The 21,708-nt window shown below is 40.6% G+C and overlaps 5 protein-coding genes across 7 annotated transcripts; 4 read left to right on the plus strand and 1 right to left on the minus strand.

The window, feature by feature from the left end:
* The first annotated feature begins 1,022 nt into the window (after positions 1-1,022).
* Positions 1,023-3,503, plus strand: LOC106301841 (myosin heavy chain, cardiac muscle isoform). The gene is made up of 6 exons (XM_013738325.1): positions 1,023-1,155; positions 1,376-1,579; positions 1,711-1,818; positions 2,438-2,899; positions 2,975-3,076; positions 3,161-3,503. Exons 2-6 carry the CDS (start codon positions 1,412-1,414, stop codon positions 3,326-3,328), a joined length of 1,008 nt encoding a protein of 335 aa, XP_013593779.1. The 5' UTR covers positions 1,023-1,155; positions 1,376-1,411; the 3' UTR covers positions 3,329-3,503.
* Positions 3,504-4,388: 885 nt separating this feature from the next.
* LOC106304067 (putative RNA polymerase II subunit B1 CTD phosphatase RPAP2 homolog) lies at positions 4,389-4,862 on the plus strand. Its single transcript, XM_013740447.1, has 2 exons — positions 4,389-4,652; positions 4,726-4,862. Exons 1-2 carry the CDS (start codon positions 4,389-4,391, stop codon positions 4,756-4,758), a joined length of 297 nt encoding a protein of 98 aa, XP_013595901.1. The 3' UTR covers positions 4,759-4,862.
* Positions 4,863-5,213: 351 nt separating this feature from the next.
* Positions 5,214-7,551, plus strand: LOC106304065 (putative RNA polymerase II subunit B1 CTD phosphatase RPAP2 homolog). Its single transcript, XM_013740446.1, is given in 6 exon segments — positions 5,214-5,298; positions 5,495-6,112; positions 6,212-6,411; positions 6,498-6,779; positions 7,053-7,199; positions 7,278-7,551. Coding segments are annotated over 5 exon segments (1,332 nt in total). The 5' UTR covers positions 5,214-5,298; positions 5,495-5,514; the 3' UTR covers positions 7,383-7,551.
* Positions 7,552-10,273: 2,722 nt separating this feature from the next.
* Positions 10,274-12,991, plus strand: LOC106307064 (shaggy-related protein kinase alpha). Of its 3 annotated transcripts, none has more exons than XM_013743914.1 (11): positions 10,274-10,458; positions 10,778-10,934; positions 11,009-11,101; positions 11,200-11,532; positions 11,600-11,731; positions 11,810-11,950; positions 12,045-12,095; positions 12,171-12,266; positions 12,363-12,446; positions 12,525-12,627; positions 12,723-12,991. In XM_013743914.1, exons 2-11 carry the CDS (start codon positions 10,842-10,844, stop codon positions 12,803-12,805), a joined length of 1,209 nt encoding a protein of 402 aa, XP_013599368.1. In that variant the 5' UTR covers positions 10,274-10,458; positions 10,778-10,841; the 3' UTR covers positions 12,806-12,991. The 3 variants fall into 3 exon arrangements, with proteins under 3 accessions (XP_013599368.1, XP_013599370.1, XP_013599369.1); XM_013743916.1 differs by having other exon boundaries at positions 10,283-10,597; XM_013743915.1 differs by having other exon boundaries at positions 10,283-10,458; positions 10,757-10,934.
* An 870-nt stretch (positions 12,992-13,861) lies between these two features.
* Positions 13,862-15,672, minus strand: LOC106306993 (probable L-cysteine desulfhydrase, chloroplastic). Its single transcript, XM_013743820.1, has 2 exons — positions 14,208-15,672; positions 13,862-14,144 (listed from the first exon to the last, which is right to left on the minus strand). The coding sequence occupies exon 1, from the start codon at positions 15,635-15,637 to the stop codon at positions 14,213-14,215; it is 1,425 nt and encodes a 474-aa protein (XP_013599274.1). The 5' UTR covers positions 15,638-15,672; the 3' UTR covers positions 13,862-14,144; positions 14,208-14,212.
* Between the last annotated feature and the right edge of the window lie 6,036 nt (positions 15,673-21,708).

Raw genomic sequence — 21,708 nt, forward strand, 5'->3', positions numbered from 1 at the left:
CTACGTAGCGACCGAGCTTTGGCTTGAGCTCGGTCGCTACGTAGCGAACGAGCGGGACAATCGCTCGGTCGCTACGTAGCGACCGAGCAGGACAAGTGCTCTGATATAAACTTAGAAATGTGCTATTTTGGAGATTTGCCCTATATTTTTGGACATTATAAAATTTGATGAGAAAAAACAAAAATAGCACTAAATCAAGCTTTTGTTCCCAAACTAATACTCAAGGTCAAAAGTCACAAAAATAGCACTTAATGTTTTATCAAAAGTCACAAACTTAGGATTTATAGTTAAAGGGTGGGGTTTAGGATTTAGGATTTAGGGTTTAGAGTTTAGGGTTTAGGGTTTAGGGTTTAGGGTTTAGGGTTTAGGGTTTAGGGTTTAGGGTTTAGGGTTTAGGGTTTAGGGTTTAGGGTTTAGGGTTTAGGGTTTAGGGTTTAGGGTTTAGGGTTTAGGGTTTAGGGTTTAGGGTTTAGGGTTTAGGGTTTAGGGTTTAGGGTTTAGGGTTTAGGGTTTAGGGTTTAGGGTTTAGGGTTTAGAGTTGAGAAATGAGGTTTTGGGGATAAGATTTCAAATTTTAAAAAATAAAAAAATTAAAATTTTCAAAGGATAAACTTAGAAATGTGCTATTTTGGTCATTTTAGTTTTTAAGTGCTATTTTTGTGATATAAACTTAGAAATGTGATATTTTGGAGATTTGTCCAAATTTGATTCTTATAGAGTTTTCTTTGGGGTCCAATTCTAGCGTTATATTGATATTTTTACAGAAAATTCTGCTTTTCCCACTTTGTCTTTCTCTGATGTGGTTTGCAAATATCGAGGGATTCGGAGGGAAATCATTTTTCAGTGAAGTTCAAAAAAGTCCCTTTTATTAATTCATAAAACAAATAAACTCTCAACCCGTAATTAGTGGAAAATAAAATCAAAACTTAAGAAAATAATAATAATTTAACATTTTCCAGTTGTATGTCTCTTTCAGACATTAAAAAAAGCCAAATTCATTTATTTGAAACTCATTGACTGCGTGTTTCCTTTCTCTCTCCTCTGTCACGAAAGAAAATTAACATGAAGCTTTGATTTCCTCTTTGACGATTTTTCCCGAGAAAACAAAGCTCCTGCTGTGAACTCTCTCCCCATCTTTAGTTTCTACACGAATTCGTAAAGTCGCAATCTTTTTGAACTCCTTTGATTGTTTTGTTTGCTTCTCACTGTCTGAAGAAATATATTTAAAATTCGATTTCATTAATAAACGTTCATCACTTTAATGATCCCCTCTTTGTTTTCTTGTATGTTAATAATTTAAGATTTGTTCACATGCATTGAATATCCTCCTCTTCATTTACGAGTTTCTGAGATTTGATCTGATGCTTTAAAACAGATTCACCGATTTTATGAGAGATCCGGCAAAGCCTTGATGTCTGATTCCTTCAAAACGGCGGTGGATCCGCTTCTGAGAGATTTGGATGGGAAGAAGGAGAGTTTCCGGAGGAACGTGGTGTCTATGGCGGCTGAGCTAAATCAAGTGAAAGGCCGTTTGGTTTCTCAAGAACAATTCTTTGTTAAAGAAAGCCTTTCTAGAAAAGTAAGTCCCTTTGTTTATTCTCTGATTGATTTTTCCTTTGGTTTGTGCCTTTGCGGGGTCAGTTTTGTGTTTATTTGTTTGTATCAGATGAGAAATGATTTGTTTCTTCTTGTGGGTTTTGTTTTCTCCAGGAAGCAGAGACAAAAGCTAAGAACATGGAAAGGGAGCTCTGTAAATTGCAGAAGACATTGGAAGATAGGAATTGTCAGCTTGAGGCTTCAACATCTGCTGCTACAAAGGTTTTAACTTTTACATACCCTTTTGGCTTTTGAGTTATAATATTAAAGACTCCGAATTTGATATTATAGTCTGAAAAAGTTTGGGTCTTTGTTAAGTGTTGTTAAATGGTTACTGAAAGAGTATTAGTTGGTTTCAACTTTCTGAGCTAATCATTATACTTTGGTATATAATGGATCTATGGCCCTTTTTAAGATCTTCAGTAAAATTTTAGATGAAGCTGAGTGTGGAAAGTTGACTGTGGTCTATCTCAACTTTATTATATAATAAATGTCTAGTGAAGCTCTTGACCTATTCAAAAGGATCTCCTTTGAATGATTTTAGAATCTTAACTGGGTCAAGGTAACTATCTGATCTTTAGAATAACATGGATCTCTCTAGCTTTGGCCTGAAAAGTTAAATTCTTGTGATGAAATGAACTAATCTGATCAGAAGACTTCACTCAATGCAACTCAAGAACCGTTACTTTCTTGAACAATCAATGCAATTAGTTAGGGAGAAGCCCTGCTCGGTTATTGATTGGTTAGCTTACCGCTTTATTAAATGTTTAATTGTTTATTGACGAAGTTTGAATCATTAAGAATGTTTCTTCTTGTGTGATTTCATTTTTTGAGGAAACAGTTTCTCGAAGAAGTGGACGACCTGAGATCGCAGCTAGCCTTAACAAAGGAAACTGCGGAAACAAGCGCTGCTTCTGCTCAATCCGCACAGCTCCAATGCTCAATGCTTACAGAACAACTTGACGATAAAACACGTGTGCTTAGAGAGCACGAAGACCGTGTGACTCAGCTCGGCCACCAGCTTGATAACCTTCAGAGAGATCTACGGACAAGAGAGTGTTCTCAGAAGCAGCTGAGAGACGAAGTCACGAGAATCGAGCGTGAGATAACCGAAGCTGTTGCAAAGTCAGGGAAAGACAGAGAATGTGAGCTCAGGAGACTCGTGGAAGAGGTTTCTCCAAAGAACGTTGAGAGAATGAACAAGCTGTTGGGTGTGAAAGACGAAGAGATTGCAAAGCTAAAAGATGAGATAAGGTTAATGTCAGGTCACTGGAAACTCAAGACTAAGGAACTTGAATCTCAGGTGCAGTCTTTGTTTATTCTTGTGTTCTGTTTTGTTGGAAAGTTTCAGTCTTTTAACTTATAAATGATTATTCAGTTGGAGAAACAAAGAAGAACAGATCAAGAGTTGAGGAAGAAGGTGATGAAACTGGAGTTTTGTCTGCATGAAGCTCGTAGCCAGACAAGGAAGCTGCAGAGGGTAAAGTGGATTTTAGCTCTACTTGACTTATATATGAGAAACCAGATGATTTATTATTGTGTGATTGATGAATGGAAAATGCAGATGGGGGAGAAGAGAGACAAGGCGATCAAGGAGCTAAGAGATCAGGTTACTGGAAAACAGTTGAATGAATCGGGGTCTGGGGAGAAACAGAACTTTTGGGATACTTCAGGGTTCAAGATCGTCGTGTCAATGTCGATGTTGATATTAGTGGTTGTCTCCAAAAGATGAGTTCTTGGTGGTGTTTATATGATCTTTGAACTCTTATCTTATTTTTGTGTGTGTAAATGTATAGTTGCAGTTAGTGGTAGATAATGTTTATTGAGTGAGGTACCCGAGAAACTTTACAAATCTTTTTTTAAAGTATGACAATTATATTTCGTTACAGAGAATGCCATATGAAATACTACGATTATCCAAATATCCCAGTTGGAAGCATAAGCAAACAAAAAAAAATGACTTTCTCATTTATATTTGATCAGCTTTTTGTTAACTGCAAAGACTTCAGTCCTTCAACAGGCATTCATCTTTGACCAAGTTAATGTTGCCTCATCAGCCACTGAATCTATCTGGTATTCTTTATTGCATGCCGAAGATCTCCTGGAAATTTAATTAGTCGGCATAATTTCGGTTTTTTTTTTTATTGTGTATGTAGAAGTATTAATAAATTTTTAATCAAACCATTAGACTAAAAAAAGCTTCCACAATGTCTGACTTAAAAAGAAACTTATATTAGATGATATAATTCATGCATAGATTATGAGATTTAGAGCATCTATAATGGTGGTGCGCTCACCATTGTCTCTCGAAATAAATTTTAATAATAAAAAAATATAAATTATTCACAAGAGAACATGTGTTTCATAAGATTATCCTTATATATTCATTGTGTTTAGAGACAATACAAGAACATGCTCTTGCATCGCATGATCTCATACAAGGGCATGCTCTCTTTCTCTTTCTTGCTTCTTCAATTTTTTCATATTTTTCATCTTGAGAACAATGGTGAGAGCACCACCATTGTGTATGATGCTCTTGGGCACAGAAGTCATGCTAATAATAAAAAAAAATACAACAAATGTTCCATTTCAACTAATTTCAAATGTTTTTATCGGTCCATAGGAAAATATGTTTATTCCAAATATGGAGTAGCTTTTTTTTTTATTTGTTCAATCATTCTATTTTCTACTCTGAAATAGAATATCATTGGAGCAAATTCAAACTTTATTATAGAATTACTCTATTATTTTAGAGTAAAAAAATAGAGTGTGATCACTGCTACTTCACGAAAATGGTAAAGGATCAACTAATCACAATCAACGATGCGGGTCACAAGTTCCAGCTCGCCATGCTCGATGGCATCACTGACCAGAAGCATCTCTTCGCGGCGGGAACCTTGATATCTCGATCAGACTACGAGGACGTCGTCACGGAACGAACAATCGCTAAGCTCTGCGGCTACCCTCTCTGCCGATCATCCCCCCTTTCCAACGTTTCTAGAAAGGGGAAGTATCAGATATCGATCAGCGAGCACATAGTTTACGATTTAAAGGGGGTAAGTTTCGATGATGAAAGCACATTCTTTACTTACCAAAAGTTTGGTATTATATGAATTTGTTTTTTGACAGATTCCAAGGCTACTGACGAATGTAATGTTTTAAAGCGTCCACCACAGAGAAAGCAAACTTCTCCTATTGGGGAATCTGAGAGAGGTGAAGGGGGAAAAGTTTCGAAAGAACAAACTACAGTTTCTCCTGCACTGAAAAAATCGAGTAAGCACTAAGGGAGGTGTTAAAGAGTAGTAGGCCGCCTTACGACCTAGATATCGCTGAGAATTTGTAGCTGCTTATGTGACTTATTCTTTCTTGAAGGTAGGAATATGGTTTCATTTATTCCTTAGGGAGCCTTGAGATCTTGTGGTGGTTACTTATTAAGCCATTTTCTGCTGATATGTGTGGCAATATAGGCGTTATTGTCCATGCACTCTGTTTATCTGGATGGTTTTGAAGCCTACTATGAATGTGCAGGGTTTCGTCGTCGATTAGAGTTTGATGAGCAAAGTTCTTTAACTGAATCCTCTACTGTGTCTAAGAAGTAGGGTTTGAAGATTCCAACACAAGCCAAGCAAGCTTCTCATGTAGGGGAATCAGGCAAAGGGCAAACATTTGTGACATATTTCGAACAAACTGCAATTCTTCCAAGTAAGCACTCTGAGAGCTGTAGAAATAGTTAACTAGTCAGGTCTTACTTTCAAGATTTTCTCTTTTCTCTGTATCACAAACGAGTTTCTTTATTTCTTGGGTGCAGTGAGATGTTGTGCTGATTGTTAGACCATTTACTTGTCTGTGTGAGATTATGTTTATCTGTCTCATATTGAATTTTACTGTGGGTATGTAGGTTATTGCAAGGATCGCGAAATGGAGAAGGACATTAAGAATTGTATGCTTGATGAGATGGGTTTGGAGTGTTCTGCTATAATGAGCGATGGATACAGTGTAGAATATAGTGTTGCTAAGCAGCCACCGTGTTCAATGAAAGATCCTCTAAGTTTCCACGTAGAAGGTCTTCAGATGTTAGACAGGAAAAAGGCTTTACTAGGATCATCCTCTGGTCCTAACACGAAAGGGTTGAGGAAAAAACCAGAAAAATTGGGAAAGAAGATTATTTCTGTTGAATTCCATGCTGATTCTTGTGAAGATGGTGGCAAAATCCTTACAGCTGAATCTTACGAGGGACTTAAAGCTCATCAGGACACGTGTTCATCTAGTAAAACCGTCACTAGATCATGCCTTAAATTTTCTGGCCCTAAGAAGCTTAGTCGTTCAGTTACCTGGGCCGATAATGGCCATGGTGATCTTTGTGAGGTTAGAAGCAATGATAGCGAATCAGGTCTTTACATGGCTTCTACTCGTATAGAGGATGTGAAAAGTGTATCACACCTCGCACTAGCAGAAGCCTGTGCTACGGCATTGAGTCATGCTGCTGAAGCTGTTTCTTCAGGAGATTTAGATGCCGGTAAGTCCATAAAAAGTGTTAGTTATGCGCTTGGGTTGTTCATACGCTGTGGCGTTCCATAAGTTTTTTTTATTAAGTGCTTTATCATGTTTTATATAGCTGCGAAAGGTGGAATCGTTTTGTTACCAAGTACCCATCAACTGGATGAAGAGGTTTCCGAGGAGCAAATCGAGGAGGATATGACTGAAGAGGAAGCAACTCTTCTGGAGTGTCCAAATAAGCCTGGGATGCCTGATTTTGATATTTTTGACCCTGATCAATCTTGGTTTGATGGACCTCCCATAGGCCTCTCTCTAACGGTAAGTATCTTTTAGGCATTATGTACAAACTCACCCATTAGAACTGCATGAAACTAATTTTCACACTGGTTCACCACCTTCCCCAGTTATCAACTTTTGGTATGTTGTGGGATTCACTGTTTGGCTGGGTATCATCCTCCTCTCTAGCATACATATATGGGAAGGATGAATCTGCTTATGAGGAGTTCTTATTTGTTAACGGTAACGAGTACCCACGGAGGATTATGCTGGTAGACAGGCTATCCTCAGAGATCAAGGAGACAATTTCTGGGTGTCTTGCAAGAGCAGGGTGTCTTGCAAGAGCTTTACCTTGAATCTCTACTGATCTCAGGCTGCCAATAGCGATATATGAGTTGGGAAAAGGATTGGTAAGTGGTAACTCACAAAACCTTTTCATCGATTTTTTTTTCTGTTATTCTGTTATCGGTCTACCTAGAAAACCACACACAGCCCGGCTCTAGCTAATTTGTCAGATGTATTAAAGCACTATTGAAAGAGAAGTTAGTATATCTGAAATCGTATTTGAAATCGTATTTGAAATCCTAGCTTTTTAATCAAGTTTCACATAATGATATATCGATATCTCAAAACTTATGTTTCGAAGTTATTTAACAGTTGTTAGCAATGTGGTTGTCGAACAGGGAAGCTTGGTGGAGACGATGTCGTTGACATGGGCTGTACCTTCGTTTAGGGTTGAGCAATGGCAAGTGATAGTTTTTGTGTTACTGGATGCGTTGTCTGTATGCCGCATTCCTCGGATTGCACCTTATATATTTAACAAAAACAAGGTTAGTCGCATTTGACTTGAACACTAATAAAGGTGAAATCTTATAAGTTAATTTTTGATGTGAAAAATATAAAAACAGGTTTTAGAAGGACGTGGAATAGGAAATGAAGATTATGAGACGATGAAGGATATTCTGTTACCACTTGGTCGTGTTCCACAATTTGACACCCGATGCGGAGGATAGACAAAGACCAGAAGAAAAGTTTTTTCTTTTTTTTTTGGTTTATTTGACTGATGGATGTTCAAAATAGGATGTTAACTAACTTGGAACAAAGATTTAAAGATGATTTGACAACGTAGTGAGTCAGAGACGCTGTGTTGTTACTTGTGTGTTATAAATGAAAACACTTTTGAAGTCGTAATTGGTGAGTTTGTAAGTTGAATTGAAATGTCTAAACTTTGACGATTGTGTTTCTGTGCATGTTGAGAAGAAAATTATGATTGACTAAGCTATTTCATTGCCACCTCTTTCATTTTTGTATATAATGTTTCATGGGCTAAAATTAAATTGGAACACAAGGCATTTATTTAACACATTCCCCTTATTAAAATCCATTTGTTTGTTGGTTGTATGAAAATAAGAACCGGAATAAATTTAGAACCCATTATGCTTCTGTCCATGGGATTATTTAGGAATGTCATGATCCGTCCCGTCTCGTCCCATACCGCAGCGGGTCATAGAATTACAAACGAACATATAGCTCCTGGACGCTTCAAGACATAATTCATGACGCTTTATCAGGTTCATGACACATCAGTAAATGAGCCTTGTCGAGGATTGAACTGGATAAGGCAATACACTTGTTAGTTGAAGATTTTAGTTGGATCAAAACACTAGTTTAGTTTAGGCCTGGGCGTTCGGGTCTTCGGGTCGGGTGCGGGCCGGTTCCTTTCGGGTCTGGGTCTTTTTGGGTCCTAAATATTTAGATCCAATAGGTACTTAGAAATTTTCGGTTCGGGTTCGGGTCGGTTCTTCTCGGGTCCGGGTCAGTTCGAGTCTATAATTAAAATATCCATACAATACCCGTAATTTTTCGGGTCCATATCGGGTCCGGATCGGATTCGGGTATTTAGGATCTGAAAAGGACATGATATACCCAATTCCATCAACTTTAGTTGAATATTTGTCATATATATCTAAAATTTTACAAAACAACTTAAAAGAAACTATTAATAATTAAAATAAAATGTTTTAAAACTCTAAATTTTACATTTTAAAGCTTTATATTACTTTAAAAATGTTAAAAAATAATAACAAATGTTGTTAACAAAAGATATTTCAACTAAATCATAAAATAATATATATAAAATAGAACACAAAACAGCATAGTTTTAGATATACATGTTTTTAAGTCGGGTACAAATCGGTTCTTATCGGGTCGGGTCTATTCGGGTCGGTTCTTTTTGGGTCTGGGTCTATTCGGGTCGGTTCCTTTTCGGTTCTGGTTCTTTCGGGTAAAAAAAATTTAGACCCAAAAGGTACTTGTAAATTTTCGGTCCGGTTCCGGGTCGGGTATTTTTGGGTCGGTTCCGGTTCGGGTCTTCGGGTCCAGGTTAAAATGCCCAGGCCTAGTTTAGTTACTTTTGTTACACTCCAAACATATTAAAAATAAACAATGCTTTAGTTGCTGAATCCAAATATTATAACTCATAAGTTCATAACAAATGCTTTAGTTTTCTGAATCCAAAATTAAATAAAACCAAACACCAAATCAAAGATGATAATCCCAAAAGTAAATAAAAATAAAACACCAAATCACACTTCTTGTTCTTCAGCTTTATCACCAACAAACGACAAAAAGATGGAGAGTTCTATTTTTCACCATCAACTTCATCTTTTGCAAATAAGAATAATAGAAGTTAGTTATATATATATTGAAACCTAAAACTCCAAAATGTATGATAATGCGAACAAATACATATAGGCAAAACTATGAAGAGCCCATGGCGGGAACTAGATCTTCTTCTTCGGTGGAAAGTGAGTTTTCAAACTTCTTATGATGGCTCAAAGAAGCTCCACCAGTTCAGATCAAAGGCGCTTGGGAGACCGGAAGCATCATCGACCCTGAAACCCCCATCATCGGAGTTCCATAACGTCGAATCGCCTTCTCTCTCAATATTTTAGGTGAAAACATAAATGAGGACTTAGGGTTGCGGGTCTTCAAAATCCCGTAGGTTAACATGTAGCCCATCCCGTTTTCGGTCCGTCTCGCGAGGCCTGCAATTTTGCGGGCTTACCAAATGGTGGTCCAATCCCGTCTCGGAGTAAGTATGTACGGGTTAGGTTTACAGTCCAGTTCTTTGATTGCCTTTTCTAGGATTATTAAAGAGAAGAAGAAATGTCCAAAATATATATTTTTGTTTGTCTCAACTTTTTATTGAATGTTGTTGCAAGGGGGATAAAATCCAATAATTGGGGGTGAATTATTAAGGAGATAGCTCACAGGATAGGGTGGTGTCTCACCTTATAATAAAAAAGTGGTCGTTGATTAATTTTATTTATTTATATTTTTGTTTGCCTCTGCGACACGTTTGACCAAACGGCCCATTTTTCAGCTTGTGGTCTCCTCTTGGTATATTCTTGAAATCCATACACAAGAAATAATTGATTGAAGGGTCATGTGATGATCAATTTAGTAAAGACGATAAATAATGATGTGTAAATTTTCTTTCTTCCATCATCCTCATCTCTCTTTTGTCGTGTCGTGTGTGCTGGGGAGAACAAGAAAAAGTTTGAACGGTCAAAAGAAATACTCAAAAAACACAGGAAAAACCATAACCAATGTAACTTTTACATTGGTTCTTTGCTAACTTCAAAGACTCCATTATTATAATTTGTACTAGCTTTCACTTGAAGACTATAGTGCATTAGTTTTCACTTGAAGACTATCCTATTGGCCTATTTGTATTTGTATTTGTATTCTACGGTCAAATGTTGTAATAAATAAATACAGGTTTTCCAGACATCAATAAATAAATATAGTTATACATTTGTAACAAAATAAAAAATTGTCTCCAGCGCAGTATATCATAAAAGAGAAGAAACACCACAATAAAATAAAATAAAAATTCATAATAAAAAAAGTTAAAGCGAGAAGAAGAGAGGAAAGAAGAGAAGAAGGCTCATCATCATCATCATCATCATCATCATCATCATCAAACCCACAATCTCTTCTTTTATTTAACCGTACGGATCTACCTCCAAAAATCTTCGTCTTCTCCATCTTTCTCGATCTGAGATTTTTCAACGTTTTCAATCGGTACGTTTAAACATCTCTTCAAGTTTTCATTTTTAAGATGCTCATCTCGAATTCTGGGAGGTCAGGTCTCTGTTGCTCTTTTGGGAAATTTTGTTGAGGTGTTTATAGCTCCAGATCTGCTTACTTTGATGTTAAGAAGGTCTTTTTGCCTAAAAGCTTTCCTCTTTGGCTTTCTCTTATTGTTCTTGTCTCCTACGTTCTCTGTTTGTTAGTGTCACAAACACTTGTAAAAGCTTGCTCTTTTATACTCAGATTGTGAATAAAATGTTGTTTTCTCTGTTTGTATTTGAAAAAACAGTACACTTTTGCTTTGTTGCAGCCTCGAGAGAGCTTGAAGATTGAAAAGAAGGAAACTTTGTTTGTACCCTACCCTGAAAAAAAAAATGGCATCCGTGAGCATACCACCTCCTAGAGACTCTACTGGTGTTGATAAATTGCCTGAAGAAATGAACGACATGAAGATTCGCGATGATAAAGTATGCCTTTGTTTCGTGTTTCTTGCTTGCTATGTTTATAGACAACTAAAATGGAGGTTTTGATTTTTGCTTAGGAGATGGAAGCGACAGTGGTTGATGGTAATAGCACAGAGACTGGCCACATTATAGTCACTACCATCGGTGGTAGAAACGGCCAACCTAAACAGGTAAATAGCTTCTTTGCTTCTTCTTTCTTATGTTAAGTTGATTCATTAGTTTCTTTCTTCTGTTTTGGTTTTGATTCCCACTCAAATGTCAAATGCAGACGATCAGCTACATGGCCGAACGTGTTGTTGGCCACGGTTCTTTCGGCGTTGTCTTCCAGGCGAAATGCCTCGAGACAGGAGAAACCGTTGCGATAAAGAAAGTTTTGCAAGACCGGAGGTACAAGAACCGTGAGCTTCAGACCATGAGGCTGCTCGACCACCCGAACGTCGTCTCTCTCAAACACTGCTTCTTCTCGACCACCGAGAAAGACGAGCTTTACCTCAACCTGGTTCTTGAGTACGTGCCGGAAACGGTTCATCGCGTTATCAAACACTACAACAAACTCAACCAGCGGATGCCTATCATCTACGTCAAACTCTACACCTATCAGGTACTCTCAGTTATCGCATTTGTAAATTGGTTTTAGATTACTTATCGGCTTCTTCTATGTTTTGCAGATCTTTAGGGCTTTATCTTACATCCACCGTTGTATTGGTGTGTGTCATCGTGACATCAAACCTCAGAACTTGTTGGTAAATCCACACACTCATCAAGTGAAGCTATGTGATTTTGGAAGTGCAAAAGTATTGGTTAGTTCGATTAATCTCTTGTGTGTACATTCTTCTTGAATTTTTTTAGTAAATCAAATGCAACTCTTGAAAACACAGGTAAAAGGGGAACCAAACATCTCCTACATCTGCTCGAGGTATTACAGAGCACCTGAACTTATCTTTGGAGCCACCGAGTATACAACAGCCATTGATGTCTGGTCTGCGGGATGTGTTCTTGCTGAGCTCTTGCTTGGACAGGTAATGCTAAAATCATCTAATTCAAACTTTAATGTTCTACTCAAACTGGAGTTTTTTTTTATATTGACAAAATCTAGCTTGTGCTCTATGGCAGCCATTGTTCCCCGGTGAGAGTGGCGTTGATCAACTTGTAGAGATTATCAAGGTGAATAAGCTTTGTTTCACTTGTTCATTTTAATAACAACTTAATGTTTCTAATGTTTTGTGTTGTGTTGCGTAGGTTTTGGGAACGCCTACTAGGGAGGAAATCAAATGCATGAACCCAAACTACACGGAGTTCAAGTTCCCTCAGATTAAAGCTCATCCATGGCACAAGGTATATGCTAAAACATTTTATTACATCAGATGAACCAACATGTTACACTGTCTTCTTCAGTAACATAACTTCTCACCATAATATATATGTTTACAGATATTCCACAAACGCATGCCTCCAGAGGCTGTTGATTTGGTATCAAGGCTTCTTCAGTACTCTCCCAATCTGCGATCTGCCGCTGTGAGTGTTAGAACAAATCTTCTGTGAATCTTTTTTTCATTTCTATTTTGTATCTGACATAGTAACATGTGGTGACAGCTTGACACATTGGTCCACCCATTCTTTGACGAGCTAAGAGATCCAAATGCGCGTCTGCCTAATGGACGTTTCCTTCCACCTCTGTTCAACTTCAAGCCTCACGGTACGTACATCTACCTTTACTTACCTAGCTCCTCAGTTACGTATGAAGATCATCCAAGTTTCTGAAATCATGTTTGTTGTTGGTTGTGCTAACAGAGCTGAAAGGTGTGGCAGTGGAGATTGTAGCAAAGTTAGTACCTGATCATGCGAGGAAGCAGTGTCATTGGCTCGGTTTGTGATTTCCTTAAAAAAAAAAACTTTAAATGTAGTTGCACAATCACAACACTTGTATAATATTATGCCTCTCTCTATCTACCTCTCTGATATGTATGTACCCTTTGTTTGTTGTATGAGTAGTAGAAAAAAAGAATTTATTATGACTGGTTGGTTTAATAGTATACAAGCCATCAAGTAATTTAAATCAATAGTTTGGTATTCTTTGTGCTTTAGTGAATCTTTGTACCAAAGAAAGTATTCAACAAAGTAGGAAGGAGCTTTTTTTTTTAGCTCCTTTTTAAAGCTTAAGATTTATTCATTTTGGTACGAATTTTCAACTTGTATTTGAGTTAACACGCCGAGAAAAGTATGCAAAATTTGCAAAGTGCGATGAGACTTGACGATGCCCTACAAAGAAAAATATCATTTGGAATAGGAGAAGCAAAACAAAGAGTTTTCAAATTAGTCCACCAACAACGATAGTAATAAGCTACCGACACTTTGGTATACATAAGAAAAAACAAAAGGATCATCGTGGAATTTGCAGAAAGGCTAGAGAAACTCTTACCCTGGAATGTGCGACTGATTATGCCAATGCTGCGCCACGTCAGAATTGTTAATTGCTGAGTTGTATGGGTCCCATAGTTTGGTAGGTTTGTTGGATCAAAGACTCTCAAAAGTCAAACAAACATTTCATGTTACTAAAACGTTGCGAACATGCGCCACCTGAGTTTTGGGAATCTTTTTCAATCAACCAACGACCACTTTAATTGCTCTTACAAGTCTTATTCAGGTAGGTATTATCTGTAGCTATAGACATCTTCAAAATGTTATTTAGAGACGTGATTATAGCAGTCTTTTCAAAAAGTAAGTCTCCTTTTCAAATATTTGCTATACTATAAAACGTGTATAGATTTCCTGTTTTAAATAAATCTGATCTTTACAGTGGCAAAAGGTTTCCAAATGAATTACATCAAATCAACGTTTTCCATTTAGTGGTTTTGTGCAAGTCAAAATGCTGCGACGTAAACAACACAAGCATAAGGATTTTATTTTTTAGACAGTTACATCGAACCAAGAACACTGAAAATAGTGACCGTTGTTAACTTTATTACCGACCTTGCTAACGTAAAGAGGAGACACTTGAAGAACAAAACGATTCGAGGAAATGAAATTAGAAGAATGCTTACAAAGTCTTCTCATACATATTTACTGTATTAAGAAGACGTTTTATTACTTAACTAGAAAATACATATATATATAGGCTACTTCACTTCTTCCAAATCCTCATGATACCTAAACCATGATAATAACTCTCACCATCCATTATTCATTTACTCCCCCTCGAAATAGCTTGTTTCCCTGCGTTACACACATTAGTACATATCCTAGTGCCCCTCACCAATGCATACTAGACAATGTTACCTTATTCAATCAGTTAGAGACGAGCATTTGAACCCATCTCTCACAAGTTCATTAATAGCATCCTTAAGCCTATGATACTCCTCAGGTTTGTTATAAACTTGATACGAAATGCGAACATACCCCGTGATCGAATCAGTCTCTCCCTCACCAGGCGCTCTAAAGTAAGTCGGTATCTCAATGCTGAACCTCTCTCTCAAAAGGTTCCTAAGCCTCACAGCATCCGTCTCACTCGACACACCTAAACACACAGGCAACCCAACCATCACCATACTCGGACACATCTCCGGCGGACAACCTAGCTGCGTCCCCCAAGACTTGACCAGCATCTCCCCCATCTCAATCACCGACTCATGGTTCCTCTTCTTTATACCATCGATCCCACCTTCAAACCGGTTCACAAACTCCAGAATCGAAGGCACGACCAGCTGAGCACTGTAGTCTCTAGTCCCGACCCACGTGCTCTCAACCGCTAAACCGTTCCCGTACTCGTGAGACACGACCGGATGATGGAGATTACCACCAGCACCGGACCTCTTGCAATACAAGAAAGCAACGGAAGGCGGCGCGAAGAACCACTTGTGGAGGTTACTAGTGTAGAAGTCAGCGCCAATCTCCTTCATGTCCACGTCGACACAACCGATCCCATGAGCAGCGTCAACGAACACTTGGTCAACGCCTTCCTCTCTACATATCTTCACAAGCTCCTTGATCGGTATCACGACGCTAGGCATCGACGTCACGTGATCGATCAAAGCTAACCTGACCTTCCTACCGTTCGCCTTCCCCAATGCTAAACCGGTCCTAAACCGGTTGACTATTTCTTCCGCCGAGTTAACCGGGAACGGTAGCTGCATCTCGATGACCTCCCCACCGGAGCGTGAGACGTACGCTTCCACCGATTTCTTCACCGAGCCGAAGGCGTAGTGGAGCATCACCACCGCGTCGCCTCTGTCGAACCGGCCTTCCCGGAAGGCCCAGGCGGTTTGCTGGAGGACGATGGCCGCCGCCGTGGTGGCGTTGTCGACGAGGGAGACCTCGTCGTCGTGCTCGGCGTTGATGAGGCGTTTGATCGCGGCTCTGGATGCGGAGATGTTGGGCTTGAGCTCGTCGAAGAAGAACCGATCCGGCTGGCGGAGGAACCGGAGCTGCCAGCAGAAGCTTCCATTGTTGATTCGCGCGAAGGCGGGGTCGTGGTGGGAGAACTCTGACTCGATCTCGGAGGATGAAATGAAACTCGGAGGGAGAGAGATCTTGTGGCGTTTGTCGGGAACCGATTCGGCGGCGAGGCCGTTGGTGGTGGAGGAGGAATAGCGTTTGGAGCGACGGTGGTGAAAGGAAGCGGCGGCGGCGGCGGCTTCTTCTTCCGGCGGAGAGAGAGACGCCATTGGATTTGTTGAAAGAGGAATGGTTTTGAGTTTGTTGTTTTTCATTCATTATTAAAAAGAGGATAAAGACAAGTTGTGAAAGTGCGGTTCCATGACGACGACAAGTGGACAAACAAAATTACATGTCACGTGACTGGCGCGTGTTGGTAAGGAAGATGTCACCTACCAAGTTACCACCAACACAAGGGCTCTTTAACTCTCACGTGTTAAATGGTCAGCTATTTTGCATCCGTTAACGGTTGTTTTTCTTTTCTTCTTTTGATTTTGATTGCTCAACATCAACTTTCGTTTTCCTAACATTCTTACGCAAGGTTTATCAGCCTCCATAAAAGACTTTACCCAAAGATGGCACTAATAGAATACATGACATCAATAATAGGCCAATAGTGCGACTCCACCGACAAAAAGTGCGACTCCACCGACAAAAAGTGAGTTCATTCGCATCTCATCTCCGGCGTCTTTCACGGCGTCGGAATCCGGCGCCAATCCCAGCGTCTTCTCTCCCTTTCATCATGATAAAGAAGAAGAAGCCTAAGCGTGGTCTCTCTGGCAAGAGCGCCTCGTCCTCCCCTTCTTCCTCCGCTTCACCTCAATCCTCTGGCTCAACTAAGCAAGCTTCTGGAAAGATCCTAGCTGGTTCGTCTCCGATTAAGCTTGACCTCGCAGCCGCTGTTGCAGACGGCTCGGTAGACCTTCCAATCTCGGATCTGGCTCTGGAATCTAGGGTTACGGAGCAAATCACAATTGATGATACCAAGCAGGTTTTCGACAAGACTTCTGCTAGCGATTCATCGAAGCAGCTTAACCTCGCAGCCACTAATGTTGTTGGCTCGGTTGACCTACCAAATACGGACCTGCCTCAGGAGCCTTGGGCTTCAGAGGAGAACTCACCCGAAGTAATCGAGACTTCCACCAAGGATTTGCGCTCGAGTTTATCAATTCTAGCAGTAGCACAAGCTAGTGCAGGACTGGAAACACCATCTGCGCAAGCTGCCATCGCGGCGAACCCAGAGAATGAAACAGCGGTCGCTCGCTCCGAGCCTCCACATGCTACAGCTACTGCTAACTCGACACCGTCCCTGGTTAACAAACCCACGGACCAATGGGTTGGCTTGTTCAAAGGAAAAGGAAAAAAATTGGAGAAGAAGGGTACTCCTTTTGCTCTTCCCTCGGGTGAAATGTGTATCAAGATCCCAAACTCTATCATCGAAAAGAACAAGAAATCTTGGGAAGCTTTTGTTATTGGTCAGTTCTATTCGGATCCACCTGCGCAAAGTCTCATTCACACCATTGTAAATGGAATTTGGAGCAAACAATACAAGGATATTACTATTTCTAAGCTTGAAGGCAATGCTTTCCTGTTTCACATTTCCAACGTAGGCACTCGGAACCATGTTATCAATCAACGGTTATGGCAAATCGAGGGCCAAACGATGTTTGTTGCTCATTGGGAACCTGGAAACCTGCCTGAGAAGCCAGCCCTTTCTTCTGCTCCCATCTGGCTCGAGCTTCGGAACGTTCCCCTGCAGTTCTTCAATGAGGATGGGTTGGAAAGGATTGCTGGCCTGGTAGGACATCCCAAATATCTCCACCCTGCGACGGCTAATAAAACAAATTTGGAAGTGGCTAAAGTGTTAACTATCATCGACCCGAGGAAGCCTCTACGGGAAGCGGTTAATGTGCAGTTCGAGTCTGGTGACATCAGTAGAGTGACGGTTTCCAGTCCATGGATGCTGCCTGTCTGCTCCCATTGCAAGGAGATTGGTCACAGCATTAAGCGCTGCCCGTCTGCTCCCATTACTTGCACCACCTTCAAATCAACCTCTCACTCCACTGAAGTTTGCACTCGAACTCGGGGACCTGACATGAAGAAGGCTAAGTGCCCCAGGCGTCATGCCTCCAACTCAAAGCATGCAGGTGTTCCTAGGGAAAAATCAGTCCCTCCTCGCCATGACATGTCTCTAACCGGTGATGACTCTAGAGGATAGCTTCCGGATCCTAATAAGGGAAAAGGAATTGCTATCTCAGATCACCCACCTAATAAAACCGCTTCTGCTAAATCTCCAGCTATGGTTCAGGGTAATGCAAATCAGGCTGGAACAAGCAAGGCTAATGGTCATACTTCGGTCTCTGAAGTCGAATCTGATTCTGATGACATTCCCTCTTCTGATTCTGATGTCGAAGAAGGACAATACATCCCAGTGAAAACAATACACAAGACCAGGTTTGGTCGGGACAGAGGTCCCAAAGCCAACTAATATTTTTATTATGTGTACAAAATTTTTTTGTTGGAACGTGCGTGGTTTCAATAAATCATCGCATCATAGCGAATTTAAGTATTTCGTGCGGCGGAATAATGATCTTTTTGGGAGTTTAATTGAAACTCATGTTCAGCAACGGAAGCAGCAGAAGCTAGTCAATATTGTGTTACCAGGCTGGTTTTTTGATAATAATTACTCTTTCTCAGATTTAGGAAAAATTTGGATTTGATGGCATCCTAGTGTGAAGGTGGATGTTTTTCACAAATCCTTGCAGATGATTTCCTGCGAGGTCCAGCTCCCTAGCTCGACCACTCCAATGGTCGTCTCTTTTGTCTACGCTTCTACAGATGAATCTGTCAGAAAACACCTTTGGGATGAGTTAATCACTCTATCTAATGATCAGCGACTGTCAGGGAAGCCGTGGGCTGTGCTTGGAGATTTCAATCAGGTTTTGCGACCCGAGGAAAACTCAGTTTCTACTAGCCCCAACGTTGATCTCCCAACTCGTCTTTCCGCTGATACTTTAATTCAGTCTGGCCTCGTTGACTTATCTTTCAGAGGCTCTTCCAATACTTGGTGGAATAAGAGACGTCTTGAGCCGATCGCAAAGAAGCTTGACAGGATTATTGTTAATGAAGAATTGTTTCTGACTTTCCCTTTATCTCTGGCTTTCTTTGGGGAGTCAGCATTCTCGGATCATGCCTCCTTGAGTCTATCTCTCCAATCCGGGGATCCAAGGCAGAAGAAACCCTTCCGGTTCTTCAACTATCTCCTGAAAAATGAGGACTTCCTTCCGCTTGTAGCTGATCATTGGTTCTCGTTTCAGGTCTCTGGCCATTTTATGTTTAGAGTGGTCAAAAAGCTTAAGAGTTTGAAGAAGATAATCAAAGAGTTTAACAAGAATAATTATTCTGACATTGAAAAAAGAGTCAAAGAAGCTGCAGATGCCTTAGCCATTGCTCAAGTTCGCACCTTAGATGATCCTTCAGCTGTCAATGCTGCCTTAGAGCTGAATCTCCAGGAGAAGTGGTTAACGTTGTCCACAGCTGAGGAATCTTTCTTTTATCAACGGTCTAGAGTTACCTGGTTGCAAGTTGGAGACCGTAATACACCGTACTTCCACCATATGGCAAACTCAAGGCAAGCCATGAACCATATTCATTACCTTGAGGATGCAAATGGGTAGAGATTTGAATCTCAGACGGACATTCAGAATCACTGTATTGACTATTTTTCTCATCTCCTTGGAAAATCTGTAGATCCGCCTTTGTTCACCCAAGACGACATTTCAGGCCTATTTCAGTTTACCTGCTCAGCTTATCAGAAAGACTCTATGGTTATACATTTCTCGGCTGAGGAAATAAGAGCAGCTTTTTTCTCTCTGCCTCGGAATAAAGCTAGTGGCCCAGACGGTTACTCCCCTGAGTTTTTTATGAGTGCTTGGCCTATTGTGGGACGTGAGGTTATCGCAGCAGTCTCAGAGTTTTTCTCTTCGGGATCCTTGCTGAAGCAGCTGAATGCTACCAACCTTTTCCTCATTCCTAAAATCCCTAACGCCTCTAAGACAACGGATTTTCGGCCAATATCATGCTTGAATACCATCTACAAGGTGATCTCAAAGCTTCTCTCTGATAGGCTGAAGCAAATCATTAGTTTGGCGGTTGGACACTCTCAGTCTGCTTTCATACCAGGGCGTCTCCTTTCTGAAAACGTACTTCTCACTACGGAAATTATCCATGGTTACAATACCAACACTGTTGAGCCGAGTGGAATGCTGAAAGTAGACCTAAAAAAAGCCTTTGATTCTATAAGATGGGATTTTGTTGTGGCCTCTATGAAGGCAATAGAAGTCCCAGACAAGTTTATCGACTGGATTTACACTTGTATTAGCACCGCTTCCTTCTCTATCTGTGTAAACGGACATACGGGAGGATACTTCAGGAGCACTCAAGGCATGCGGCAAGGGGACCCCCAATCTCCCTATCTCTTCGTGCTGGCTATGGAAGCGTTTTCAGGTCTACTACAAGCTCGCTATAACTCGGGATATATCCGTTACCATCCTCATACCGAGGAGCTGGAAATATCTCATCTTATGTTTGCAGACGATGTGATGATTTTTTTCGACGGTAGTGGCTCTTCTCTCCATGGTATAAATGAAACTCTCGAAGATTTTGCTGGCTGGTCGGGTTTTTATATGAACAGGGACAAGACTCAGTTATTTCATGCCGGTTTGACACAAGCAGAAACAAATGAGCTTTCCGCCTACGGTTTTTCTACTGGCTCGCTACCTATACGCTACTTAGGCCTCCCGCTCATGCACCGTAAGTTAAAGATCTCAAAATACTCACCCCTTATTGATAAGCTTAACGACAAATTCAACTTTTGGGCAACAAAGTCACTGTCTTTCGCTGGTCGTGCGCTGCTCCTAAAGACAGTCATTACAGGAATGGTAGTTTTTTGGATCTCTACTTTCTTTCTGCCTAAAGGCTGCATTCGTAGGATCGAGTCTCTTTGCTCGCGATTTCTCTGGTCAGGTTATATAGATAGGCGAGCTCAAGCTAAGGTCTCTTGGAAGATTGTGTGTCTGCCCAAAGATGAAGGGGGCATTGGTCTCAGAAGCTTCAGATGTTGGAATACTACCCTTCTCTTCCGCTTTATCTGGCTCCTCTTCTCTGGAACTGACTCCCTTTGGGTGGCTTGGAATAAAACGCACCACTACCGAACATCTTACCACTTATGGGTTCAACAAGAATCTCCTATGCAAACTTGGAACTGGCGCTGTCTTCTGCGGCTTAGAGATCTAGCATCAAGATTCTTGTTCAGTAAGATTAAGAATGGTCAAGACACAAGCTTCTAGTTCGACATATGGACCCCCCTGGGCCCTCTGATAAATGTTTTTGGCCAGACAGGAACCCGCAGACTCAGGACTCCAATCACAGCTTCTGTAGCTGACGCTTGCAACGCTAGCGGCTGGAGACTCCCCCATCCCAGATCAGATGATGAAGTCACTCTTCACACATACCTGTCCACATTAGCAATGCCCTCGATGGAACTGGGACCTGACTCATTTAGTTGGGTCACATGAGCAGTCTCCAGCAGCTTTTACTCCTCTTCCAAGACTTGGGATGTTCTCAGACCTAAGGGCGCAATCCAACACACGGCAAAGCACATCTGGTTCCCTGGCGCGATACCGAAACATGCTTTCCACCTGTGGGTGACAAACTTAAACCGGCTTCCAACCCGGGATAGATTGTTGTCTTGGGGAATGCCGGTCTCTCCAAGCTGCTGCATCCGCTCAAATCGCCCAGAGTCAAGGGATCACCTGATGCTTTCTTGTTCGTATGTCTTGATACTATGGGCTGAGGTTCGTGTCAGGCTTCAGTGCACTGTTCCCACATTCAACACCTGGTCTGAGCTTATGGAGTGGACGTGTTTGTCTACTGTAGGAGCACCATCTGTTTTAAAGATGCTTGTAACCCAAGCTTTGGTGTATTCTGTTTGGAGGCAGCGAAACAACATGCTGCACAATCAGTCTCTATCTCCTCCGCTCGTTGAGTTTAAAGACTTCAACATGCAGGTTATTAACTCAATCAATGCACAGAGGAACAAGAAGAAATTCAAGGACCTCATGTGTAGGCTTCTTTGATCCTTGAGTTCACTCATAGGATCTATCTTGGACCTCTTATGAGCTTCTTCTTGTCTACGTTTATCAATCCCCTGTTGAGCTTCTTCTTGTCTACGTTTATCAATCCCCTGTTTTTTACTTTCTTTTTGCCAGGGTTTGATTTGTATAGATTAACTACGCTTGTGGACTTTTTTTTTTTTTTTTTTTTTTTAAAAAACTTTTTAAAAGGG

Source organism: Brassica oleracea, chromosome C7, assembly GCF_000695525.1.
Source record: "Brassica oleracea var. oleracea cultivar TO1000 chromosome C7, BOL, whole genome shotgun sequence".
NCBI lineage: Eukaryota > Viridiplantae > Streptophyta > Magnoliopsida > Brassicales > Brassicaceae > Brassica > Brassica oleracea.